This window comes from Pantherophis guttatus, chromosome 5, assembly GCF_059756535.1.
Source record: "Pantherophis guttatus breed Tessera chromosome 5, ASM5975653v1, whole genome shotgun sequence".
Lineage (NCBI taxonomy): Eukaryota > Metazoa > Chordata > Lepidosauria > Squamata > Colubridae > Pantherophis > Pantherophis guttatus.
In genome coordinates, this window is record NC_142067.1 from 74,359,657 (window position 1) to 74,381,625 (window position 21,969).

The window sequence follows — 21,969 nt, forward strand, 5'->3', positions numbered from 1 at the left end:
GTCTGATAACTGATCTGTAATGGCTTCTAAAAATAGAACAAGACTGGGAACATTCACTCATATGAGCAACCTAATTGGGACTGGCAGAGACTTGTTGCCATCTGAACTCCCATCACTGCGAGACATTCTCAGATATGGCCTACGATTAAGAGAACAAAGTAGTGATGATGCTAGAAACTACCCAGCAGCCAGTCTTGCAAGAGACATATATCCAAAAATGCTTGAAAAGTGGGAACAAGCAAACAGTTCTTTTGACTCCTGTTGTAAATTCACAAGTGACAATCTTGAACAAGATCCAAGAGAGCTGGGATCTAGCCAAAAACGTATCTCTTGGTAGAGGAAAGTTAGATGTCAAAGAGACTTCTACTGTGAAACTTAACAAACTGTTTGACATCCTCAACTGCAAGTGTCAAATTGTTCTGTGTGCCGAATTTGGCTGCCCTGCTGGCTGCAAAAAAGCAGCTCACATTAACTGTACCCGCCCTAAGGAGATGAAGACACCACTGAAGGAACTTGCTAGAGAGACAAGATTGGTTCTTTTGGATCACACCAGATTGGTTTGCCAGATGTGCCCGAGCAGAAATGATTAGGCAAAAGGCAAAAGCAGCAAGACAATGAGAGGCAAAGGCTCACTAAATATAAGCAGAGAAGTATTCCAGACACTGACAAATGAAGTAATTACCTCTTATGAGGAAAATGAAGGACAGACAACTGATGAAGGTAAAGGAGAATGAGATGAAAGTTATGAAGAGGCCTTAGACCAAGCACACATGCCCTCTACTTCAAAAGAAAAGACAGACTACAATAGATTAGAAATAACAAATGTCACTATGCAGAAATAGCTATGCAGCATAAAGTACAGTATTGGTCTAAGTGCCACTGCTGCCATTACCACAGCCACCTTCATAGATGCTGGCTTGATCACCGAAGAAGACAAGAGACTTGTAGTTGACCACAATAAAGTCAAGAGAGCCCAGGAAAAAATTATGAAGTCCCTAGATCAAGAATTTGAAGAGCTCTCTAAGAAGAATGAAATAGAATGCATCTTCTTCAATGGCCATATAGATGCAACTAAAGTTATGCTGAAAGCAAACAACTCAGACCAGCACTCCCCAGTACCATCAAAGAGGAACATTATTCTGGTGTATTTCATGAAGAAGAAGAAAGACATTGACATAATCTTGAAGACTAATGGAAAAGATTCTACAAATGTTAATACTGGTTGTGAAGCTGACGCCATGCACTGGGTAGAGGTCAAGCTTGACTGGAAGCTGATCTGGTTGATGTGTGCACTTCACATGAATGAGTTACCCCTACGACACTTAATCACAAAATTGGATGGGAAGATTTGTCTAACAACAAATGGGCAGGTAAAATTGGCAACATGCTGGTCCCTGCAACAGAACTTGACATTAATCCTTCATTCACCAGTTTCAATTGGTGAGTCTCTCATTTCACTGAGTGTCAGTGTTGTAAAGGATCTCTCTACTGATCAAGCGTATGGATACAGGATCACACAGGCAATAAAGACAGGAGAACTTCCCACAGATCTGGCTCTTCTGGAATTGGCCCCATAAGCCATTCAAGCTGGTTGACAACTGCAAGTAGGCTTTGTCAAACATAGGTTTTAAAACATGGGTTTAAAGGCAAAGTTTCTTCAAAACTTTAAAGTTTCTTCAAAACTTAAGAATGATAGTGTATACATCTTTAGTGTATACTACCCTTGCCGGTTCAAAATCAAAATAAAACATCCCTGGATTGAAGGCTTGCATCATGTGTTATTCTAGATGCAATAAGTCAGACTGCAAAAGAAGGCTGTAGTAGATGCTGTTTTGCCAACTATTCAGCGCTCAGTATGGTCCGCTTTCAGTGAAATGATAATCCACACATTCTTGTGTTCAGATGACATTCAAGAGAGAAGTGCAAGAGATCATTGACTTGAGGGGTGCAAACAATGAAGCACTGGGAGATTTTTCCGTACGTGTAAGAAAAATGCCTTTAATCAATGTGAGAGCATCCACTCTGATTGACTGGTTGACTGGTCTGAAGGTATATAAGAGCCACCTTTGACATGCAAATTGACTACAGTGAAAAAAAAGTTCATTGACAAACCAATGCAAGTACCACAGTGGCCCTGTCATGCCCAATCAATAGAGATGTGTGAAACAGGTCACAGAGGCAGCAAGCAAAGTGTATACACATGAGAAACATGAGGGTTATATCAGAGGCCAAGAAGCAAGTCGGCATATGATGTTCAAGAATCAAAACAAGACTTGATGAAACTCGCTTAAACGTTTTTGTAACTTAGATAATTGCTTTCTAATGTTAACTTATGATTGCATGGTTATTTTTTGCTTAGCTAGATAAGATGCATGAGCAGAAAAAACTTTAATTTTTGTAGCACGAAGTGTAATTTTGAGAAGATAAAGTTAATAGTATTTGAGTTACAAGAGACTTTTGTGGGGTATATGATTGGACGTGGATTTACCATACCAAGCTAAACATTGTGCAATTGCAAAAATAATAGCAGATTTGAATTCTTGGTGTTAAAAACCCATATTTTTGAAAACCCTCACTGAAAAAATTTGCAAAAAATTAATTTTCACCCCATTAAATGACACGCCCTATTAACATAGATGTGAACAATGTCATTTATGTTTGCCTTAATGCCTTGTGCCTTCTATAAAACAGATGAGAAACATTATTAGATGAGAATATTGTAACATAAGAAAACATACCGATTCACGTGGCAGTAAATAAATAGTTCTTTCTATATTTTTTACTGTTACACAACAGCTCACATAGGACTGCGCTGATTCAATCCATACTTTCCCAAAGAGAAATACCACTCCTAAGGTGATAGAAAACGAGACAATTCACATTAATCAGAACAGTTTAGCACAGCTGCTAATGGAAAAGCTACAATATTAAGAATTACTAAATAAGCACACTAATTCACCCTTAGGAACAAAATGATTTCCAATTTGTAGTCTCTTTTTTTTTTTAATTTTAAAAAACAAACTTTATTGAATTTAAAAATTTTAAAATACAAAATTATACACTTTTTTCTCAATCGTAAAATTGCATATACAGTACACAACTCCACCGACAAGCTAAATATATGTACCTATATGTACATATATACATACATATATAAACAGTAATTCATTCCTTATTCTATCTACCTTACGGTGCTTATTTGTTAACTTGGATTTTTCCTAAATTTAGTCTTTACCCTTTTTTCTTTTGATTTACCGACTTATATCATCTATTCCATACTTCAAAATATTTTGAGTCTTCCTTGTCTTTTAATTTTAAGGTTAATTTATCCATTTCTGCACATGCGTAAATTTTTTGAATTATCTCCTGGTCTGTTGGCAAATGATCTGTTTTCCATAATTGTGCTAATACCAATCTTGCCACCGTAATTATGTGTAATGTTAAGTATTTTATGTCCTGTCTAATGTTCTTTTTAATCATGCCTAGTAAGAAGATTTCTGGTTCTAATTCAATTTCTTGATCTGTTATTTCTACTATCCATGTTTTTATTTTCCTCCAATATTTCTTGACTTCTGGGCAAAGCCATCATGAATGGAAGAAAGTACCCTGAACTTGCTTACATTTCCAACAAGCCGAATTTACGTTTGGGTACATTTTTGCTAACCTCGAAGGAGCTAGATACCACCTGTACCACATTTTATAATGGTTCTCCTTATATGCTACTGATTTTGTCATAGTGTAATTGTTTTCCCAAGCCCTTTTCCATTCTTCTAGCTGTATACTGTGCCCAATGTTCCTTGCCCAAGCTATCATCTGTCCTTTAACCAATTCCTCTGCCAAATTGAATTCTAAGTAGGTATTTGTAGATTTTTGAAATTAATTTTTCTTCTTTTGATTCTAATAATTTGTCTAATCGATTTGGTTTTGGGTCTATTCCTCCCTCCTCCTGGTCTTTCCTATATCTTGTCTTAATTTGTGAGTAGGGCCACCAGTCTATTACTATTCCTTGCTCTCTTAATTCCTCTCTCGTTTTCAATATTCCTTGTGGGTCTAGTATCTCTCTATATCTTAACAATTTTTGTTTGGATAGTGTGTTGGGGTATGTTATTGCTTCTATTGTTGATAGCCAACCGGGTACTTTCATATGTTTACTTTTGGTTTCCTGCCATGTACTAATTAATGATTTCCTAATTATGTGATTATTGAAATGTCTATATATTTTATTTCTGGGGCTCCACAAAAAAGCATGCCATCCCTTCATTAAATCATGGCCCTCTAATTGTAATAATCTTTGATTTCCCAATGTTATCCATTCTCTAATCCATGTTAAGATAGAAGCTTTATAGTATTTCTCCCATGCCGGAAGTCCGAATCCATCTCTAATTTTATTATCTTGTAATATACTTAATTTAATTCTTGATTTTTTTCCCCTCCCACACAAAATTGGTAGTTATTTTATCCAAATTTATAAAAAATTTCTTGTCTAATTTTATTGGAATAAATAACTACCATTCCAACTACTATTCCAACTACTTTGAAATAAATAAAGGAGTCTTGGCAATATATTTGATTTTATTGCTGCAATTCTTCCCAGCAATGACAATTTTAATTTCCCCCATTTTACCAAATCCTCTTTTATTTTTTGACCCAAAGCGTCATAATTATTTTCTTTCATCATTACACTTCTGGCTGTCATATGTATCCCTAGGTATTTCACCTTTTTAACTGCTTGTAATCTTTTACTAATTTCTCCACCTGTTTTGCTATCATATTTTTCGTTATCATTTTAGTCTTTTCTTTATTGATCTTTAAGCCCACTACCTTTCCAAATTTCTTTCTCTCTTTTATTAATTTTGGTGTTGTTTTTATTGGGTCTTCTATGAAGAAATCGTCCGCAAACGCTTGGACCTTGTATTTTTCTTTTTTTATATTTAATCCTTTTATTTCTTTATTTGACCTAATCCTAATTAATAAATTTTCCAAAGTCAGAATAAAAAGTAAAGGCGATAGAGGGCAACCCTGTCTTACTCCTTTATTTATTCCAAAAAATTTTGTTGGGTCCCCATTTACTATAATACTTGCCTTTTGATCCTTATATATTGACGATATCATTTTTGTAAATTTCTCTCCAAATTTCATATTTTTAATTTGATGTATCATGAACTGCCAATTAACTTGATCAAATGCTTTTTGTGCGTCCAGAAGTATCAATGCTGCCTGGCTCTCTGAGTGCATCTCATAGTATTCTAAAACATTAATTACCATTCTTATATTATTTTTTATTTGCCTTGTTGGCAGGAAACCATTTTGACCCTGATGTATTCTATTGTTTAGTACCTTTTTCATTCTATTTGCAATTATATTCATGAAAATTTTGTAGTCAGTATTTAATAAGGAGCTCGGTCTATAATTTTTTATTAATGTGGTATCTGCTCCTTCTTTTGGTATCAGGGATATATAGGCTTCTCTCCATGTATTTGGTAGCTTTGCCTCCGTCAGTGCCTCATTGTATGTTTCTAATAATATCCCATTTAATGATTCCCCTAAACTTTTATAAAGCTCCATTGGTAGACCATCTGTCCCCGGGGTTTTATTATTTTTTTGCCTCTTCAATGCTTCTTTTAATTCCCCTATAGTAATTTCCTTATCAAGTAACACTTTTTCTTTCTCTGTCAATATTGACATCCCTTCCCCACTTAAATATTGTTCTATTTCCTCCGCTGTTACTTTGTCTTTCTCATATAACTCTTGATAGTATTGAATTGTTATCTCCTTTTTCTTCTCTGAACTGTTGAATTATACCCTTTTTATCCTGTAATTTTTGAATGGTTTTTTTTTCCCTTTCTTTCCTCAACCTATACGACAGCCACCTCCCAGGTTTATTTGCATGCTCAAAATAATTCTGCTTTATGTATTTCAATGCCATTACATATTTTCCCTGTTCTAATATAGTCAAATTATGTTTCGCTGCTGTCCATTTGACTCTAATTTGTTCATCTCCTGGGTTTTCCTGTAATTTTCTTTCCCATTTTTTAATTTCTTCTTGTGCCTTATTATATTCTTTTTCCCTCTCTTTTTTCCGTTTTGCATTATAAGCTATGGTCAGACCTCTCACATACGCCTTAGTTGTGTCCCATAAATTTTGTTGGGAGGTATGTTGTTTTGTATTCTCCTTACAGAACAATTCTAATTCCTTCTCCATATACTCCTTATATTCCTTCTCTTTCAATAGTTGTGTGTTCATTGTCCATCTGCATTTTTTTCTCTGCCGTCCCTTCCATGTCAGCATTATTGGGTTATGATCCGCCCACTTATTAGACAATATTTCTATCAATTCTATCTCTGACAGCAATGTATTAGTTAGCCATGCCATGTCCAGTCTAGACCAAGACTTGTGTGGGTTTGAATAGTATGTAAAATTTCTAATTTCCGGATTATGAAATCTCCAACTGTCTACCATACTTAATTCCTCTACCAAATCTGTAAAAGTTCTGGGCAGTACATTTTTCTTATTTTTATTTCTCTGGGCACTTTTATAATCCTTTCTTATATCCATAATCGCATTAAAATCTCCGATCAAACATACATTTTCCATTTTTTGTTCTATAATTTTCTCAAGCACTTTTTTATAGAATTCTGATTGTCGACTATTTGGAGCATAAATCACCACTAATAAAATATTTTTATAATTCAGTTTTACTTCTATCATCACTATTCTCCCTTCCAAGTCTACATACTTTAAATTACTCTCTATTTCTTCCTTAACATATACCACAACCCCTTTTTTTTTCTTCAGCTAATGCTGCATAGGCTTTGCCTAACTTCTTGTATTGTACATATTTTTCATCTTGTTTTCTTATGTGTACCTCCTGGAGGCACACAATATCTGTTTTTTGTTTCCAAATTTTCTTTAATGTTTGGTGTCGCTTGGATGGTGAATTAAAACCATTTACATTTAGCGATAAAATTTTTAGGGTTTGTTCCATTTCTTATTAATTTTCCTGTTGTTTCTTTTTTGTTTCTTCCTGTTCCTTTTTTTTCCCCCTTGTTTGTACTCCTTCTTCCTCCTGAATCTCTCCTTCCTCCTCTTTTTCCCCTTCCTTTAGCGGTCTTTCACATTCTCGTCTTTGTTTTCCTTTAGTATTTTGTCCCACTTCCTCTTTACTATTACTTGATGTTTCAATACCCATCACTTCATCGTATAGATCTCTTGCTTTACTTTGTGAGTCCACCCTTATTTTCTTTCCCTGCCATGTTACCAGCATTCCTTCTGGCGTTATCCATCTAAATGGTATAAATTACTTTTCTGCTCTTATTGCATCTGCAGATAACCGCCCAGCTGCCTTGTTTAGGGTGACTCGCTCCCTCCTACATCAGGAGTGCGGGAAGACCCCTTGCAAGGGCAGGCTGAGGACTTTGCACAGTATTTGCACGATAAAATCACTCAGATTCGGGAAGGCTTGGACTCTGACTGGGTAGATCCCGGCGGGGTGACTGAGGCCGGTCTTGAGAATGTTATCTGGGATGAGTTCGACCCTGTGACTCCTGAGGACATGGACAGGATCCTGGGGAGGTTAAACGCAACCACATGTTTATTGGACCCGTGCCCCTCCTGGCTGGTACTGGCCACCCGGGAGGTAACACAAGGCTGGCTCCAGAGGATTATAAATGCTTCTTTGAGAGAGGGTTTCTGGCCTCCCGCCTTGAAAGAGGCGGTGGTGAGGCCCCTCCTCAAGAAGCCTTCTCTGGACCCGGCTGTTCTGGCAAACTACCGTCCGGTCTCCAACCTTCGCTTCGTTGCGAAGGTTGTGGAGAGTGTGGTTGTGCGACAGCTCCCACAGTACCTGGATGAAACCATCTATCTAGATCCGTGCCAGTCCGGCTTCAGGCCTGGGTACAGCACGGAGACGGCATTGGTCGCATTGGTGGATGATCTCTGGAGGGCTCGGGACAGGGGTTGTTCCTCTGTTCTGGTCCTGTTAGACCTCTCAACGGCTTTTGATACCATCAACCATGGTATCATGCTGCGCCGGATGGGGGGATTGGGGGTGGGAGGCACCCTGTTGCGGTGGTTCTCCTTCTATCTCTCTGACCAGTCGCAGTCAGTGTTGGCAGGGGGGCAAAGGGCGACCTCGAGGTGCCTTGCTTGCCGGGTGCCGCAAGGGTCGGTCCTCTCGCCGCTCCTGTTCAACGTTTATGTTAAGCCGCTGGGTGAGATCATCCGTGGTTTTGGGGTGTGATGCCATCTGTACGCTGATGACACTCAGCTGTACATCTCCACCCCAGACCACCCCAATGATGCCCTCGAAGTGATGTCCCGGTGTCTGGAGGCCGTGCGGGTCTGGATGGGGAGGAACAGGCTTCGACTCAACCCTTCCGAGACCAAGTGGCTGTGGATACCGGCGTCCCGATATAGCTAGTTGGTGCCATCACTGGCTATTGGGGGCGAATCACTGACCCCCACAGAGGGGGCTCGCAACTTGGGTGTCCTCCTGGACACACGGCTGTCTTTAGAAGAGCATATGACGGCCATGGCCAGGGGGGGCTTTTTATCAGGTCCGCCTGATATGCCAGTTGCGCCCCTTTCTGGATTGGGACTCCTTGTGCACGGTCACTCATGCCCTCGTCACGTCACATCTGGACTACTGCAATGCTCTCTACATGGGGCTCCCCTTGAGAAGCACCCGGAGGCTCCAGCTGGTGCAGAATGCGGCCGTGCGGGTGATTATGGGAGTGACGTGGCGCTCCCATGTAACACCTCTCCTGCGCGAGCTGCATTGGCTCCCGGTGGTCTTCCGGGTGCACTTCAAGGTATTGGTTCTCATCTTTAAAGCGCTCCATGGCTTAGGGCCAGGATATTTGCGAGACCGCCTGCTGCTACCGATAACCTCCCACCAGCCAATACGCTCTCACAGAGAGGGCCTCCTCAGGGTGCCGTCGGTCAGGCAATGTCGGCTGGCAGCCCCCAGGGGGAGAGCCTTCTCTGTGGGGGCACCCGCCCTTTGGAACGAGCTGCCTCCTGGAATACGACTGATCCCGGACCTCCGGACCTTCCATAAGGCCCTGAAGACTTATTTATTCCACCAAGCCAGCCTAGCCTAAATGGTTCTTAATTGGGATTTTAAATTTTATAGACTTGGGGGTTTTAAATTGGGAAGCCAATGATTTAATTCTTTTTAATTATCTTAACTTTTGTATTGTATGTATTTTTAATTTTGGCTGTTCACCGCCCTGAGTCCCTTCTGGGAGAAAGGCGGTATACAAATTAATTAATAATAAATAAATAAATAAATCTCTTATTTAGTAATGTGGCCAGAAACCAATAATCTTTCCGCAGGTCTCTTATTCTTTTTGGAATTTGTTTCAGGGTAATTATTTCTTTGTTCCTATACAACATAGGCTCATCTTTTGTTATTTTGTACACAATGTCTCTCACTTTCCTTCTCACAAATCTTACATGTACCTCCCGAGGTAATTTGTTTTGTTGTGCATAATTAGTATGGACTCTGTAAACTTCATCCAGCTCATTTATTATTTCATCCTTCTCTCTTTGGAGGGCCTCTGCTATCATCTCCGCCATTACAAACGTTAGATCCTCCTCTCTGTCTTCCGCCACATTTTGAAAACGTAAGAAGAATGCAGCTTTTTCCATCTCCAATTGCACCACATTGTTTTCTAATTCTTTATTTAGTCCCATCATTTTAAAATCTAAAGATTCCACTCTTTCTTCTGTCATTTCTGGGTTTTTTTCTATTTCTATTATCCTTTGATCGTTTTTTTTTATCATTTCTTGTATCGAATCCATCTTTTCGTCTATCTTCTGAATGTCGCTTTTAACCTCTCTCTTGACCTCGTCCATGTTTCTCCTGGTTTCTTCATTGTTCCTAGTCATGCACTCTTGCATTTTAACCATAGCTTCTTGTATTGTCGTAAGTGTGGCCTGCATTGTTGGCATACTTAATGCAGTGGGCTGTTTCTCTGACGAGAACATTCCCTCTAATATCTTTTGTGTCACTGGGGAGGCCGATGGTCCTGCTATTATTGATGCGGTTTTCTTCCCTGTTTTCACCGTCGTTGGGGTGGTACCAGTCATCTCTTTAAGTATTTTATATTGTTCCACCAAGATTTTATCTACCTTCTCCCAAATCACCATCCAATTTCTATAGCGCTTCCTTCTTTTCTTCCCTTCCTTATCCTCCTACTATCCCCCTACTATTTTGCACTACTGAGTTGATTTCTGATTTCTAATTATCCTTTTAACACGTTCAATTCAATTCATTAATTTCTTAAAAAATTCCTCCAAAAAACCACATTCCTATCTATTAATCAATCAATTAATTTGTCTATTTACATTAAATAATTAATTCTTATTGTGTAATAATCAAACTATAAAAAGAACGAGAAAGAGTAAAACCACTTACCTTAGGATAACAAAATAAACTCTTTACAAATAATCAATACTAAATTATAAAGCAATTAATAATAATTAACACAATTAATTATGTCTATGGGGTTTAAATAGGTTTAAATATTTCTAAAAAATACTATTGTATATGAATATTTATATAAGTAATATTTTACTTTGTAATAAATAGATATAAATATAAATGTCTAAAACAATAAATATATAGGTATGTCCAGGAGGAAAGAACAAAGAATGTATTATCCAAAAATTCTATAAATCTAGTATGTTCTGCTATGGTCTTTTCCCCTTAAGTCTCTACTTTCCGTTCCAGAATAAACTATCCATTCAAAAAAAATAGTCATTCAAAATGGCGATCTCCAATCAGCAGTCACTCGTCAGCGTTTCTATTTTTGCCAATCCTTTCTTTCCGTTGGAGCTGCTAAGTTGGGGATAAGATTAATGTTCAATTCACTTCTCAGTCCAGCTATTAAATCCACCTCTCTGCACGTTCAATATTTTCATATTTTAACGTTTTAGTCCTTTGATATTTCTCCACTGGTCTAAGGTTCGTCCTCTTCCGTTTTGCTCTCCTCGTCGTTTGCCACCCGTTTGTGCTCTGAGTCTTTCTCTTGCTCGCTGCCCCTCCGAAACTCTCCCCCTTCGGCTTTCTACCGAGGCAAAAAAGAAGTTTAAAGTTTCTTACTCTGCTCATACCGCTTTTCTCAGCACCGTATTCACTCTCCTGCTTCCCGTTGGTCTCGCTCGGGCGTCAGGCCTCTGAGTCAGCTGCACCGACTGACTTCTTCCAAGCTTGAACTGAGGGTCCTTCTTGGTGTGGCTGGAGATTGCACCTCTCCTCGCCTCCTCCGAAGATTCCCCTCTTTATTACCGGTCCCTCCGGGACCGATCTTCGCCCAAAAGGGCACCAAAAACTTAGAAATCCGACACTGGGAATAGAGCGCTTCTTTTCCCGTGCCGCCTCGACCCTGTCACCACCGGAAGTCCCCCCAATTTGTAGTCTCTATTTGACAACTCTATCTGCTGAAAGTCAGCATTGAGATTGCTTCAAGAATTCTGTAGTATGAAGGCACATATGATAGTATGCAAGCATCATATGCCATATTTTTATCATGAGTCTTGAAAATAGGCTTTTCTAGAATTTCTATTCATTTGTTCAATCATATAGCTCTGTTTCTTTTAATATTCACTTTTAATATTGAGATATTTTTTAAAACACATGAAAAATCAAAGAGAGCTATCCTGATCCTAGGCAGGCAAGCTATTGGGTGTATTGGGCCTGATTCATAAAATACCCAGGTATGGCTCCATTACATGAATTAATTCACCCAGTTGGAACTGATTACTGATTTAAGTCTTTTTCAAACTATATAAGCAGCAAAGAGGAATGGAGAGTATAAACAAAACTTTGCTTGCAGTTGTTGATACAAATATCAGTAAATCATGGTTTAGCATGACATGTTAATATTACATGCATATGAAATTCTCATTCATTTTGCAATAAGATACGGTATCTTCCACATAATTTAGTTAATATCTCATTTGCTACTATATAAGGATCATGATTCTTTTAAAACAAAAAGTAATGGCAATTTTTTCCTCTCCACATTACTAATTAAAACCAGGTGTAGTCTTTATTATTCATCCTTGAAAAGTTATGATGATAGGGTCTCTTTTCATAATCAAGGAACAGAAGTCTTTTCATAATTAAATACCATTCAGAAGCTACTATACCAAATCTAAGATAAAAGATCACACTGTACAAGGGTCTTTGGGGCCACTTTTTTTCCTTTTAATATTAGTCACCAATTTCTTTAGAACTTCAGTGATTATTACCTACTGTCACAAAACTTTTTTGTATACTGTAGTTGAGATATAGATATATATATATTGAGATATTGAGATAAGAGGGAGAGAAAGAGAGATACACTCTTATTCGAGATATAAATGAATGTTGATTGATTTCTTGCTTTATTTTTTTTTAAATGAAGCATTGTTAATTAATCTTTACTCTCTCCCTTCCTGAATCCATTGTGCAAATGAACAGGGTTAAATGACAGTAAAGATCTAGATTTTTTTTTTTATTGAAAAAGTTTTTCAAATACAAATTCCCCCCCTCCTTTTTTTTTCCCCTCCTCCCTAACCCCCCCTCCCCTCCCCTCCCCGTGGCTTCTTCATAATAAAACCCAAATTCATAACAATTATATAATACTTTACCATCCCCTTACTCCATCCCCATATGCTGACCCTTTCTTTCTAATAATATTATCATATCCCCCTTATACTATACATTTCAAAATGACATTCTACTATAACATATAATAACTCCTAATTTAGCATAATAATATTATTATATCTCCCAGTTTAGCGATTTCTGCTCATAATCTACCCTTTTTCTACCCCGCCCATACATATATCTCTTAAATCAAATCTTTTATGTATATTAATATAACATTTCAAAGCAACCTTCCGCTATAAAACTATATAATAAATCCTAATTTAACATTTATTCAATTCATAGTCTCCATTTCCTTCACCCCCATCGTTATATCTCTTAACTCAAATCTTTTACATATATTCATATCTAAACATAATATCCCTTTTCTTAAACTAAATAATAAATAAACTAACCTGTCTCCACCCACTTTCCTACAAGACTACCATACTTAATAATTTGTAATATCTTTATTCTTCTGCCCACACCACTAAAAAATATTCCCTTATGTAAATAAAATCCTCTTAAAAAAGACTAAGCTTGTAATCCATATGATATCTTCTGTAATGTCTTTCAGCTGGATTGTAAACTCCATCACCCATGTTAAGGTAACATCACATCCTAATTCCAACAGTATGTTCGGTATCTTCAATTACCATCTGCCTCCATCAATAGCAAATATCTTCATTAAAAAAAAAAAAAAAAAAACCACCCGAGTGACTTTATATTTGTATTCCATATAGTGTCTGTAGAGGTGTCTTTTATCCAAATTATTAATTCCAACCACCGTAATAGGGTGACAGCCAGATCATCTGCATGCCCCAATTCCATAACTCTCTCGCCTTGTAGCTCAGCATAAACGTAGTATATTTATCAAAGAGTCCAAAAAAAAAAGGTAGTTCCAATCATTTCAGTTTAAGGCCCTTTTCACATCCCAAAAGTACAGCACTGCAGAAGGCTGTCACTCTCCTCAGGATAATATAAACCAATACTTCGCCTCAACTATCTTTTCATGTATTCAATCATCTCTTAAATAACTGGCATTACACTGTTGTTCGGTTTAAAAGTTTTTGTTTTTGTGTGACCTGCTTCTTCTTTTCTTGACTTTTTGTGGGTTAGATCTCCATCCTGATTTCCTTTCTATAAATTGTATATCAACTGTTTGGTTTTCATGCTGATCTATAACTTGATCTTGTTGGTTTTGCTTTTGTGGCTTAAATCTCCATTCTGGTTCTATGAGTTTTACATCAACTGATTGATTTCCATGCTGGTCTGTAACTTGATAAGTCATCACTTTAGAATCCAGAGCCGCCTCTCTTGTATTTATAAATAGTCCAGCTGAGACCTCTGAAGGAGAATCCAGAAGCGGCTCATCTACGGGGACCTCTGTAACTTGTTGTTTTTCCATTACTTCCACCTCCTTTTGCTTATCTTGTATTTCTATCTCTTGTTGATTTTGCTTTTGGAGAACCTTGTAGTAAAATTCTTCCGCTTTTTCAACAGTATATAACTAATACCTTTCTCCTTGATATCTCAATATGATACCAACTGGAACGTCCCACCTGAATGAGATATTTTGTTTCTTAAGCTCAGTCACCAAAAATCCAAATTTCTTTCTATCTTTTAAAATCTTAGGCGGCAACTCTTTATATATCCAGATCTTTCTTCCATACAATTATAGAGTAGAATTAAAAGATTTTTGCACAATATCATTTATTTCTTTGTCTGTGAAATAAATCACCACATCTCTAGGCAAATGCCTTTGCTTTGCAATCCAAGAATTTACTCTATAAGCCTTGTCAATCTTACAAGATACCTCCTCAGGATGAACCTTTAAAATCCCGGCCAGAACTTGAGCAGATATTTTTCTTAAATCATCTCTATTATTTTCCTGTAACCCTCTCATTCTAACCACAAATTCCGTGAGCCTGTATTTCATCATTGTAATTTCTTTTTCAATCCCTTGCTTTATATCTTCTGCATTGTAAGTCTCGTGAGCAGCTTCCTTTTCAGACCTTACTTCTAAACTATTGTCTTGAATATTTGTCAAATCATTTTCAATTATTTGTATTTTATTGTCCAAATTATTAATCTTATCATCAACTTCCTCCATTTTGGACTCTAATAACTTGATATTTGTATCCATCTTTATAACAATTTCTGAAAAAGCATTAGTCACTGTTACAATCTTTCGTTGCAAATTATCATACTTTAGTTGTATCATTTCTTTAATTTCTTGCCTAAATTTTTCAAGTTTCTGGTTCACAGTCTCATGATATCTTGCCATTTCCTCCTGGACAAATTCTTTTAAATTAAAACCATTCTGCTGAGTCTGTAAGCTCAGAACTTGTTCACATAATTGTAAATGGGGGAACACCCCCCCCCACTGCTTGTTTGTCAGGCTTTATTAGTTTTAACGCCATCCTGCCACACAAACTCTTTTTAAAGAAAGAAAACTTTTCCCCAAGTACAAATCTCCAAGAGAAAAGAAACTTAAAATAGATATTTTTCTTCCAGATTCTAGCCAGCACTGTTTATTCCTCTACTTTGTAGCTTGTTACGGAAGGACTTTCACTTTCGGCTTTCTTCTTCTTCTCAAGCCTCAGCAGTCGCCATTTTAAACTTTTTTTTTCCTTCACTCTGAAACGCTTGTAAAATCATTAAAAATACTTGCGATTTAGGGTCCCAAGTCCAAATCTCGTCCTTTTTAATTAGTCCATCTGTTAATTTCGTTGATTGGTCCGGTTCCAGCGCCTAGCTCTGCAAAAAGGCAGAGTTCTCCCGAAGCCTGGAGCAGCGGCGAGCGGAAATAGGGAGCCACAACCTGCTCATCCCCAAGAGTAAAAAAAAAACTCTGGGGACTTCGCAGAGGGCTCTACCTGCCCTTGCCTGCTCTGTCTCACATTTCCTTCAGGAAATGGAGTTTTTCGAGCCGCCTTTCAGATGTAAAGGTGGCTCTTTACAGGCAACGGGGCTGGCGGTCTCAGAGGACCGTCTGGTGGCGATGGAAGCCAGACCGGAAGCCCAAGATCTAGATTTTTTAAAAAGAAATGAAACTAGTAAAATGGAACTTTTTGCAGTCCCCTGGCTCTTACAATTCACACATAATTATTTTTAAACACTATACATTCAGGAAGCTTTTAGTTTCATCTTTGCAATGGAAAAAATGATAGGTTTCTTAAAACTTCTTTCCACTTCAATTTTCCTGAAGCACTCTAAAAACTGAAGGCTATGGTGAATTAGATGACAGTCACTTCGAGTATATCATATATGCAGATTCAACCTAGGTTCTATTTTTTTCTATTTTTATTTGGTTTTGGAGGAACTTTGTATTTAAGCCATGTTATATCTATTTCAAGCTACTCTATAGCTTTTATGTGTTTCCCATCTCAGAATACTGTAAAGCTACCCCATTTAGTTAATTACTAAATTACTCCCATTAGAGAAAGCTTTGGGGTCACAAAGTAGAATTATATTGAATATAAACATACCTGGTTGGTTATATTGATCTTCATAAGCATCCAGCCAGTAGAACTTGAAAATCTTTTGCCCTTCTTCCCCCTTTATAAGTGGGAACTGACTGGAATTCACTTGAATTTCTGAAGATATAAACTCAACTTCATGTTCATCAATTCTATCCCAGCAGGAGTTATCATGGAGGGAAGAACATCTGGAGCCCATGTGAAACAAGAAATTATATATTTGAAATGACTACTTATTCAAAGAAGTTCTTTTTCTCCAACTGTAAAAATTCTGAAGAAAGAATTTTAAAAAATCTATGTAGGTCAGCTATATATAGTATCTTGACAATACAGCTTTAAGAAACATTATTAGTGTTGATAGGTTAACAAATATGCACCTGTTTCCACAATATTTACTTACGGCATTTGTTTCTCTTCCAATTTCATCTCTTCCTTGAAGATTGTGACCTCTTCTGACACAATTCCCATTCCTGGCATAGAGTCATCAAAATCCCCATCATCAAAAATAATTCTATTTTGGTCATCTACTGTAAACAACGTATAGACACTTAAAGAGACTTACATTTAATTTGCAGAATGTAATATTATTTATTTATCAAATATTTTAACTTACTCCTCAACCTTTCAAGGCAGAGAGAAGCATAAGAAAAAATAAAATAAATAATAAATGATCAGAATAAAAATATACTTTTTGGCATTTTGCAGTGTGAATTCACGAATATATAATTGCATAATTAGGCAGTGAGTAAATATCCAGTATTAAATTACAATGAAACCAAATAAAAATCCTGTCTTGGAAATAAAGTAGGTCCAGCAGGCAGCCTTTGAATAGACATGTCTTTGACTAACATCTAAAAGAATAACAAGTTAAAACTTAAACATTTTTAGGATAGCAATTCACAGAGTCACTCTCTTCCTACCTGTATTTCCGTGAAAATAAGACCAAGTCTTGTTTTCTTTTGGGCCCCAAAATAAGCGCTAGGGCTTATTTTTGGGGATGTCTTGATGATGTTGTTGTTTGGGAGCCCCACGGCGGGGCAGGAGACCGCATAGTGCGCCAGTGCTGTTCCCACAAGGCATAGGGTGGAGCTGCCTCATGCACCCTACACTGGGTTACCTCAGGGCCCATGCAGCCATGCCACCCCGCCCCGACACTTGCCTCACCTCGCAGCGGCAGGTCCAGCAACCCTGTCCAGCAGGACCCAGCATTGCTGCTGGCCACTTCTTCTGCTTGCTCGCGGCTGCAACAAAGCAGGAGGCTGAGCAATGCACTGCTGTCATGGCCACGAGACAAGGAGGGCAGAGCTGCCCTATATATCCTGCACCAGTTTACCTTAGGGCCGCCGCAATCAAGCCATCCACAGCCCGAAACATGCCTCACCTCGCGGCCATTCAGCCACCTGCTGCATTGTAGCCGCAAACAAGCAGAAGAAGTGGGCTGGCAGCCATGTGGGCTCCTGCTGCACATGGCTGCTGTTGCTGTTGCTGCAAGGCAACTGTCGGAGCGTGGATGGCCTGGCTGCGGGAGCCCTGAGGTAAGTTGGTGCGGCGTGAGGCAGCTCCACCCACCTGCCTTGCTCGTGGTCGTGGCACCGTGAGAACCAGATGGCATGGGCGGGTGGCCGGCCACATAGGCTCTTAAGTAGGGCTTATTTTTGGGGTAGGGCTTATATTAGGTGCATGCGTAAAAAACACGCTAGAGCTTATTTTCGGGATAGGTCTTATTTTGGGGAAACAGGGTTATTTATTTATTTATTTATTTATTTATTTATTTATTTATTTATTTATTTATTTATTTATGTAATTTATATGCCGCCCTTCTCCCGTAGGACTCAGGGCGGCTTACAAAACAAAACAAAGAATTACATAAACAATTTAAAATCAGTTTAAAATTAAATTAAAATCAATTAAAAATTATTTAAATTATTTAAAGTCACCCCTACGGATTCAGCCCATTTGGTGAAAAAGCCACGTCTTCAATTCGCGGCGGAAGGAGAGGAGGTCTGGGGCTGTCCTGAGGCTGGTGGGCAACCCATTCCAGAGGGTCGGCGCTCCCACAGAGAATGCTCTCCCCCTGGGGGCCGCCAGCTGACATTGTCTGGCAGACGGCATCCTGAGGCCTGCTCTGTGTGAGTGCACCAGATGGTGGGAGGAAGGCAGGAGATGATCCTGCAGATACCCCGGGCCTAAGCCATGTAGGGCTTTATAGGTGAGCACCAGCACCTTGAAACGAACCCGGAGAGCCACCGGCAGCCAGTGCAGCTCGCGCAGGAGAGGTGTCACATGGGAGTACCGAGAAGCCCCCGTAACAACCCGCACAGCCGCATACTGGACTAACTGTAGTCTCCGGGTGCATCCCAAGGGCAGCCCCATGTAGAGGGAGTTACAGTAGTCCAACCGAGACGTAACAAGGTCATGAGTGACCGTGGCAAGGGCATCCTGATCTAGGAAAGGGCGCAACTGGTGCACAAGGCGTACCTGTATGAAAGCCCCCCTGGTCACGGCCATCAAATGATCTTCTAGGGATAGCCGTGAATCCAGGAGGACCCCTAGATTGCGGACCCTTTCTGAGGGAGTAAGGATCTCCCCTCCCATCACTAGTGACGGGGCCACTAGATCAAGAGATGCCGGTATCCACAGTCACTCAGTCTTGGATGAGTTGAGTCTGAGTCTGTTTCTTCCCATCCAGGCCCGCACCGCTTCCAGGCAGCAGGACATCACAGAAAGGGCATCCCCAGGGTGATCCGGGGTGGAGATGTAAAGTTGAGTGTCATCAGCATATTGATGGTACCTCACCCCGAAACCACGAATGATCTCACCCAGCGGTTTCATGTAGATGTTAAAGAGCAGAGAGGAGAGAACCAACCCTTGAGGCACCCCACAAGTGAGGGACCTCGGGCTGGATCTCTCTCCCCCGTCCACACAAACTGCGAGTGTCCCAAGAGGTAGGAGAACCACTGTAAAACAGTGCCTCCCACCCCAACCCGCCGAGTCGCTGCAGTAAGATACCATGGTCGATGGTATCAAAAGCCGCTGAGAGGTCAAGAAGGACCAGGATGGAAGAACAACCCCCATCCCTGGCCCGCCAGAGATCATTTACTAGGGCAACCAATGCCGTTCCCGCTCCTGAAACCCAATTGGTACGGGTCTAGGTAGTCAGTTTCCTCCAGGAACTGGGGGAGCTGCTGTGCCACCACAGACTCAAGAACCTTTGCTATAAAGTGAAGGTTGGAGACTGGACGATAGTTATTAAGGGAGTCTGGATCCAGGGTGGGCTTCTTGAGGAGGGGACGAACCACCGCCTCTTTGAGTGTGGCGGGGAAGACCCCTTTCCTCAAAAAAGCGTTGACAACCGCTTGAATCCAGCTTCCAGTCACCTCCCTGGCTGCAGAATGCCCTCTATATTTGACTGCCCTCTATATTTTTTTTGCCCTCAGGATCTGGACTAGGGGTTCAAGTGTTGAATAGAACAAGTAGATAATAAATATTTAGGCTACAGACTAGAGATTATTGTCTCAGGAAACTCTTCAGCAATTGAGAAGCATTGTGAATATTCTGGTTCTTAAAGTGAATTATTTCTGTCATGTATTACTAACACACAAAAGAAAAACAGTGTCTATGCTTTCTACACAAAGACAGATTCCACTGTCAATTGTGTAAAATTTTTAATTAAATAATGTAAACTATGTACTTAGTTTATATGTATTTATAAAGGGGCCATTAACACAGAGAATAAAACTTTCATTAAATTCACCTAATAAGTGAATATATGGGCAGTGCCAGGAAAGTCTTGATTGACTGATTGACTTCAAAATATATAAAGCCATCAAACTCAAACAGTAAGATTCTGGGCAGTGTAGACTCTAAACACAAAACAGGAAAAATAATCCAAAGAAAACTATCTGTAACAAACAGTCAAAATATACAAATAGAATGTAAAATGGTGACCACACAACAAGACAATCACATGGAGGAAACCTATTCAACTGGCCCCTAATGCTTGGGGAAAGAGCCAAGATTTAAGGGCTTTCCTAAAGGCGAGAAGAATTTAGGCTACTCATATATTTGGGGGGGGGATCACTCCAGCCACAGTGGCAACCACAGAAAAGGCATGTTTCCTCAGTCCCATAAAATGGCAAGATTTAAAAGAAGGCACCTATAGTACGCCTTCTTGTGGGAGCATGTGGAGCAGGTTCTCGAAGAAGGATTCCCTCAAATAATATAGGGCCTTATGTAAAATAGCATTTAAACTTTAAATAAATAAAGTTCAAATAAACTTTGAACTGCATCTGGAAACCTATAAGGAGTCAGAGCAGCTCACAAAGTAGCAGTGTTACATGGGCAAAACAAGATACATCCATAATTACCCGCACTGTTGCGCACTGGACTAATTGAAGCTTCTGGACAGTTTTGAAAGGAAGCCCCATGTAGAATGCATTACAGTAGTCTAGGGGTGATATCCAGCAGGTTCTGACAAGTTCTAGAGAACCGGTAGCGGAAATTTTGAGTAGTTCGGAGAACCGGCAAATACCACCTCTGGCTGGCCCCGAGTGGGGTGGGAATGGAGATTTTGCAATGTCCTTCCCCCAGGAGTGGGGAGGGAATGGGGATTTTGCAGTATCTTTCCCCTGGAGTGGGATGGGAATGGAGATTTTGCAGTATCCTTCCTCTGCCATGCCCACCAAGCCACACCCACAGAACCGGTAGTAAAAAAATTTGGATTTCACCACTGCAATAGTCCAATTGGGAGGTAACCAATGTGTGAGTGACCATATCAGGACAAATACACTAAGATACCCAAGGATCCTTTGTACTTCAGAAGATTACTTCAGCTAACTGCATTTAAGAGGCCAAGGAATATTATACACATGTATTTCATCCAAACTTTCTGCCACTGAATATATTTATATTCACAAATACTAGGTACAAAGTTCAAGGCTGAAGGTACAGTGAGCTTTATTATTGATCAGGTCAGCCTATTATTAATAGGGAAGAAAAATGCCTTAGATCCCAATATGTCTTCCTTCTCTGTTGTGGTCCCCAACCTCAGACCCTGAGATCCAGATCAGAGGTGGGATTCACTAACCTTCCCTACTGGCTCACAAATGTGAGTGCATGGGCCACCTCAGCGGATGTGCATGGCCTTCTGTGCATGCACAGTAGTCGCACATTACATCCGGGCGGATGGGCAGAGCCTCCTGCAGTCGCCGCTACAGATTCGCGCAATCCGGAGAGAACCAGCTGAATCCCACCACTGATCCAGATGTTAATTTTCCAAACAGCCTTAAAGACCTGTCTGCTTTCAAAAGTGTTGGTCCAGGATATGACATGAACTGGTTTTCATATTTGGGCAGTTTCCTGACTCAGGCCTATAAATGTACTGCACTGATTATCATTGTTTTATTTGTGTTCATTGTATTACTGTTAATATGTTAAATTATTGTTGCTGTTTACATGTGGGATAGTACAATATAATTCTTTGAAGCAAACAGGTCTTCAGAGGTTTAAAAGAAGCCACATATTGAAACTGGAAAATACTCTTGGATGGCAAAGGAGTATAATTACAAGGTAGATTTTACAATGCTAGCATATTTGAAAAGGGTAAGGTTACCAGAAGTATTACACATACCTTTAATAGATTCTTCTTTTATTTTTATTAGTTCATTTTCCATCAGTTGCACTCCATTTTCATTATTAATACTCTCTTCTGTGACTGCCTCTGATCTAGCTAACGAGACTGAATGTTTAGACTGTAATGAAGGGATTTCTTTTTTTCCAGGAGGAATAGATTTTCTCACTATAGCAGTTACCTATAATTTCAATTAAACACAAATAATTTCAATTAAAAA

The 21,969-nt window shown here is 39.3% G+C and overlaps 1 protein-coding gene across 8 annotated transcripts in view; it reads right to left on the reverse strand.

Moving 5' to 3' along the window:
• Positions 1-21,969, reverse strand: part of POLA1 (DNA polymerase alpha 1, catalytic subunit) — a 559,576-nt gene that overhangs the window by 504,392 nt on the left and 33,215 nt on the right. For 3 of the 8 annotated variants that reach the window (XM_034433156.3, XM_087871335.1, XM_087871332.1), the window contains exons 8-11: positions 21,750-21,930; positions 16,521-16,647; positions 16,130-16,308; positions 2,739-2,851 (exon numbers count right to left, since the gene is read on the reverse strand). In XM_034433156.3, the coding sequence (XP_034289047.2) occupies positions 2,739-2,851; positions 16,130-16,308; positions 16,521-16,647; positions 21,750-21,930 (600 nt within the window). The remainder of the gene's footprint in view (positions 1-2,738; positions 2,852-16,129; positions 16,309-16,520; positions 16,648-21,749; positions 21,931-21,969) is intronic. The other 5 variants (XM_087871336.1, XM_034433157.3, XM_087871333.1 and 2 more) reach the window with 2 other exon arrangements.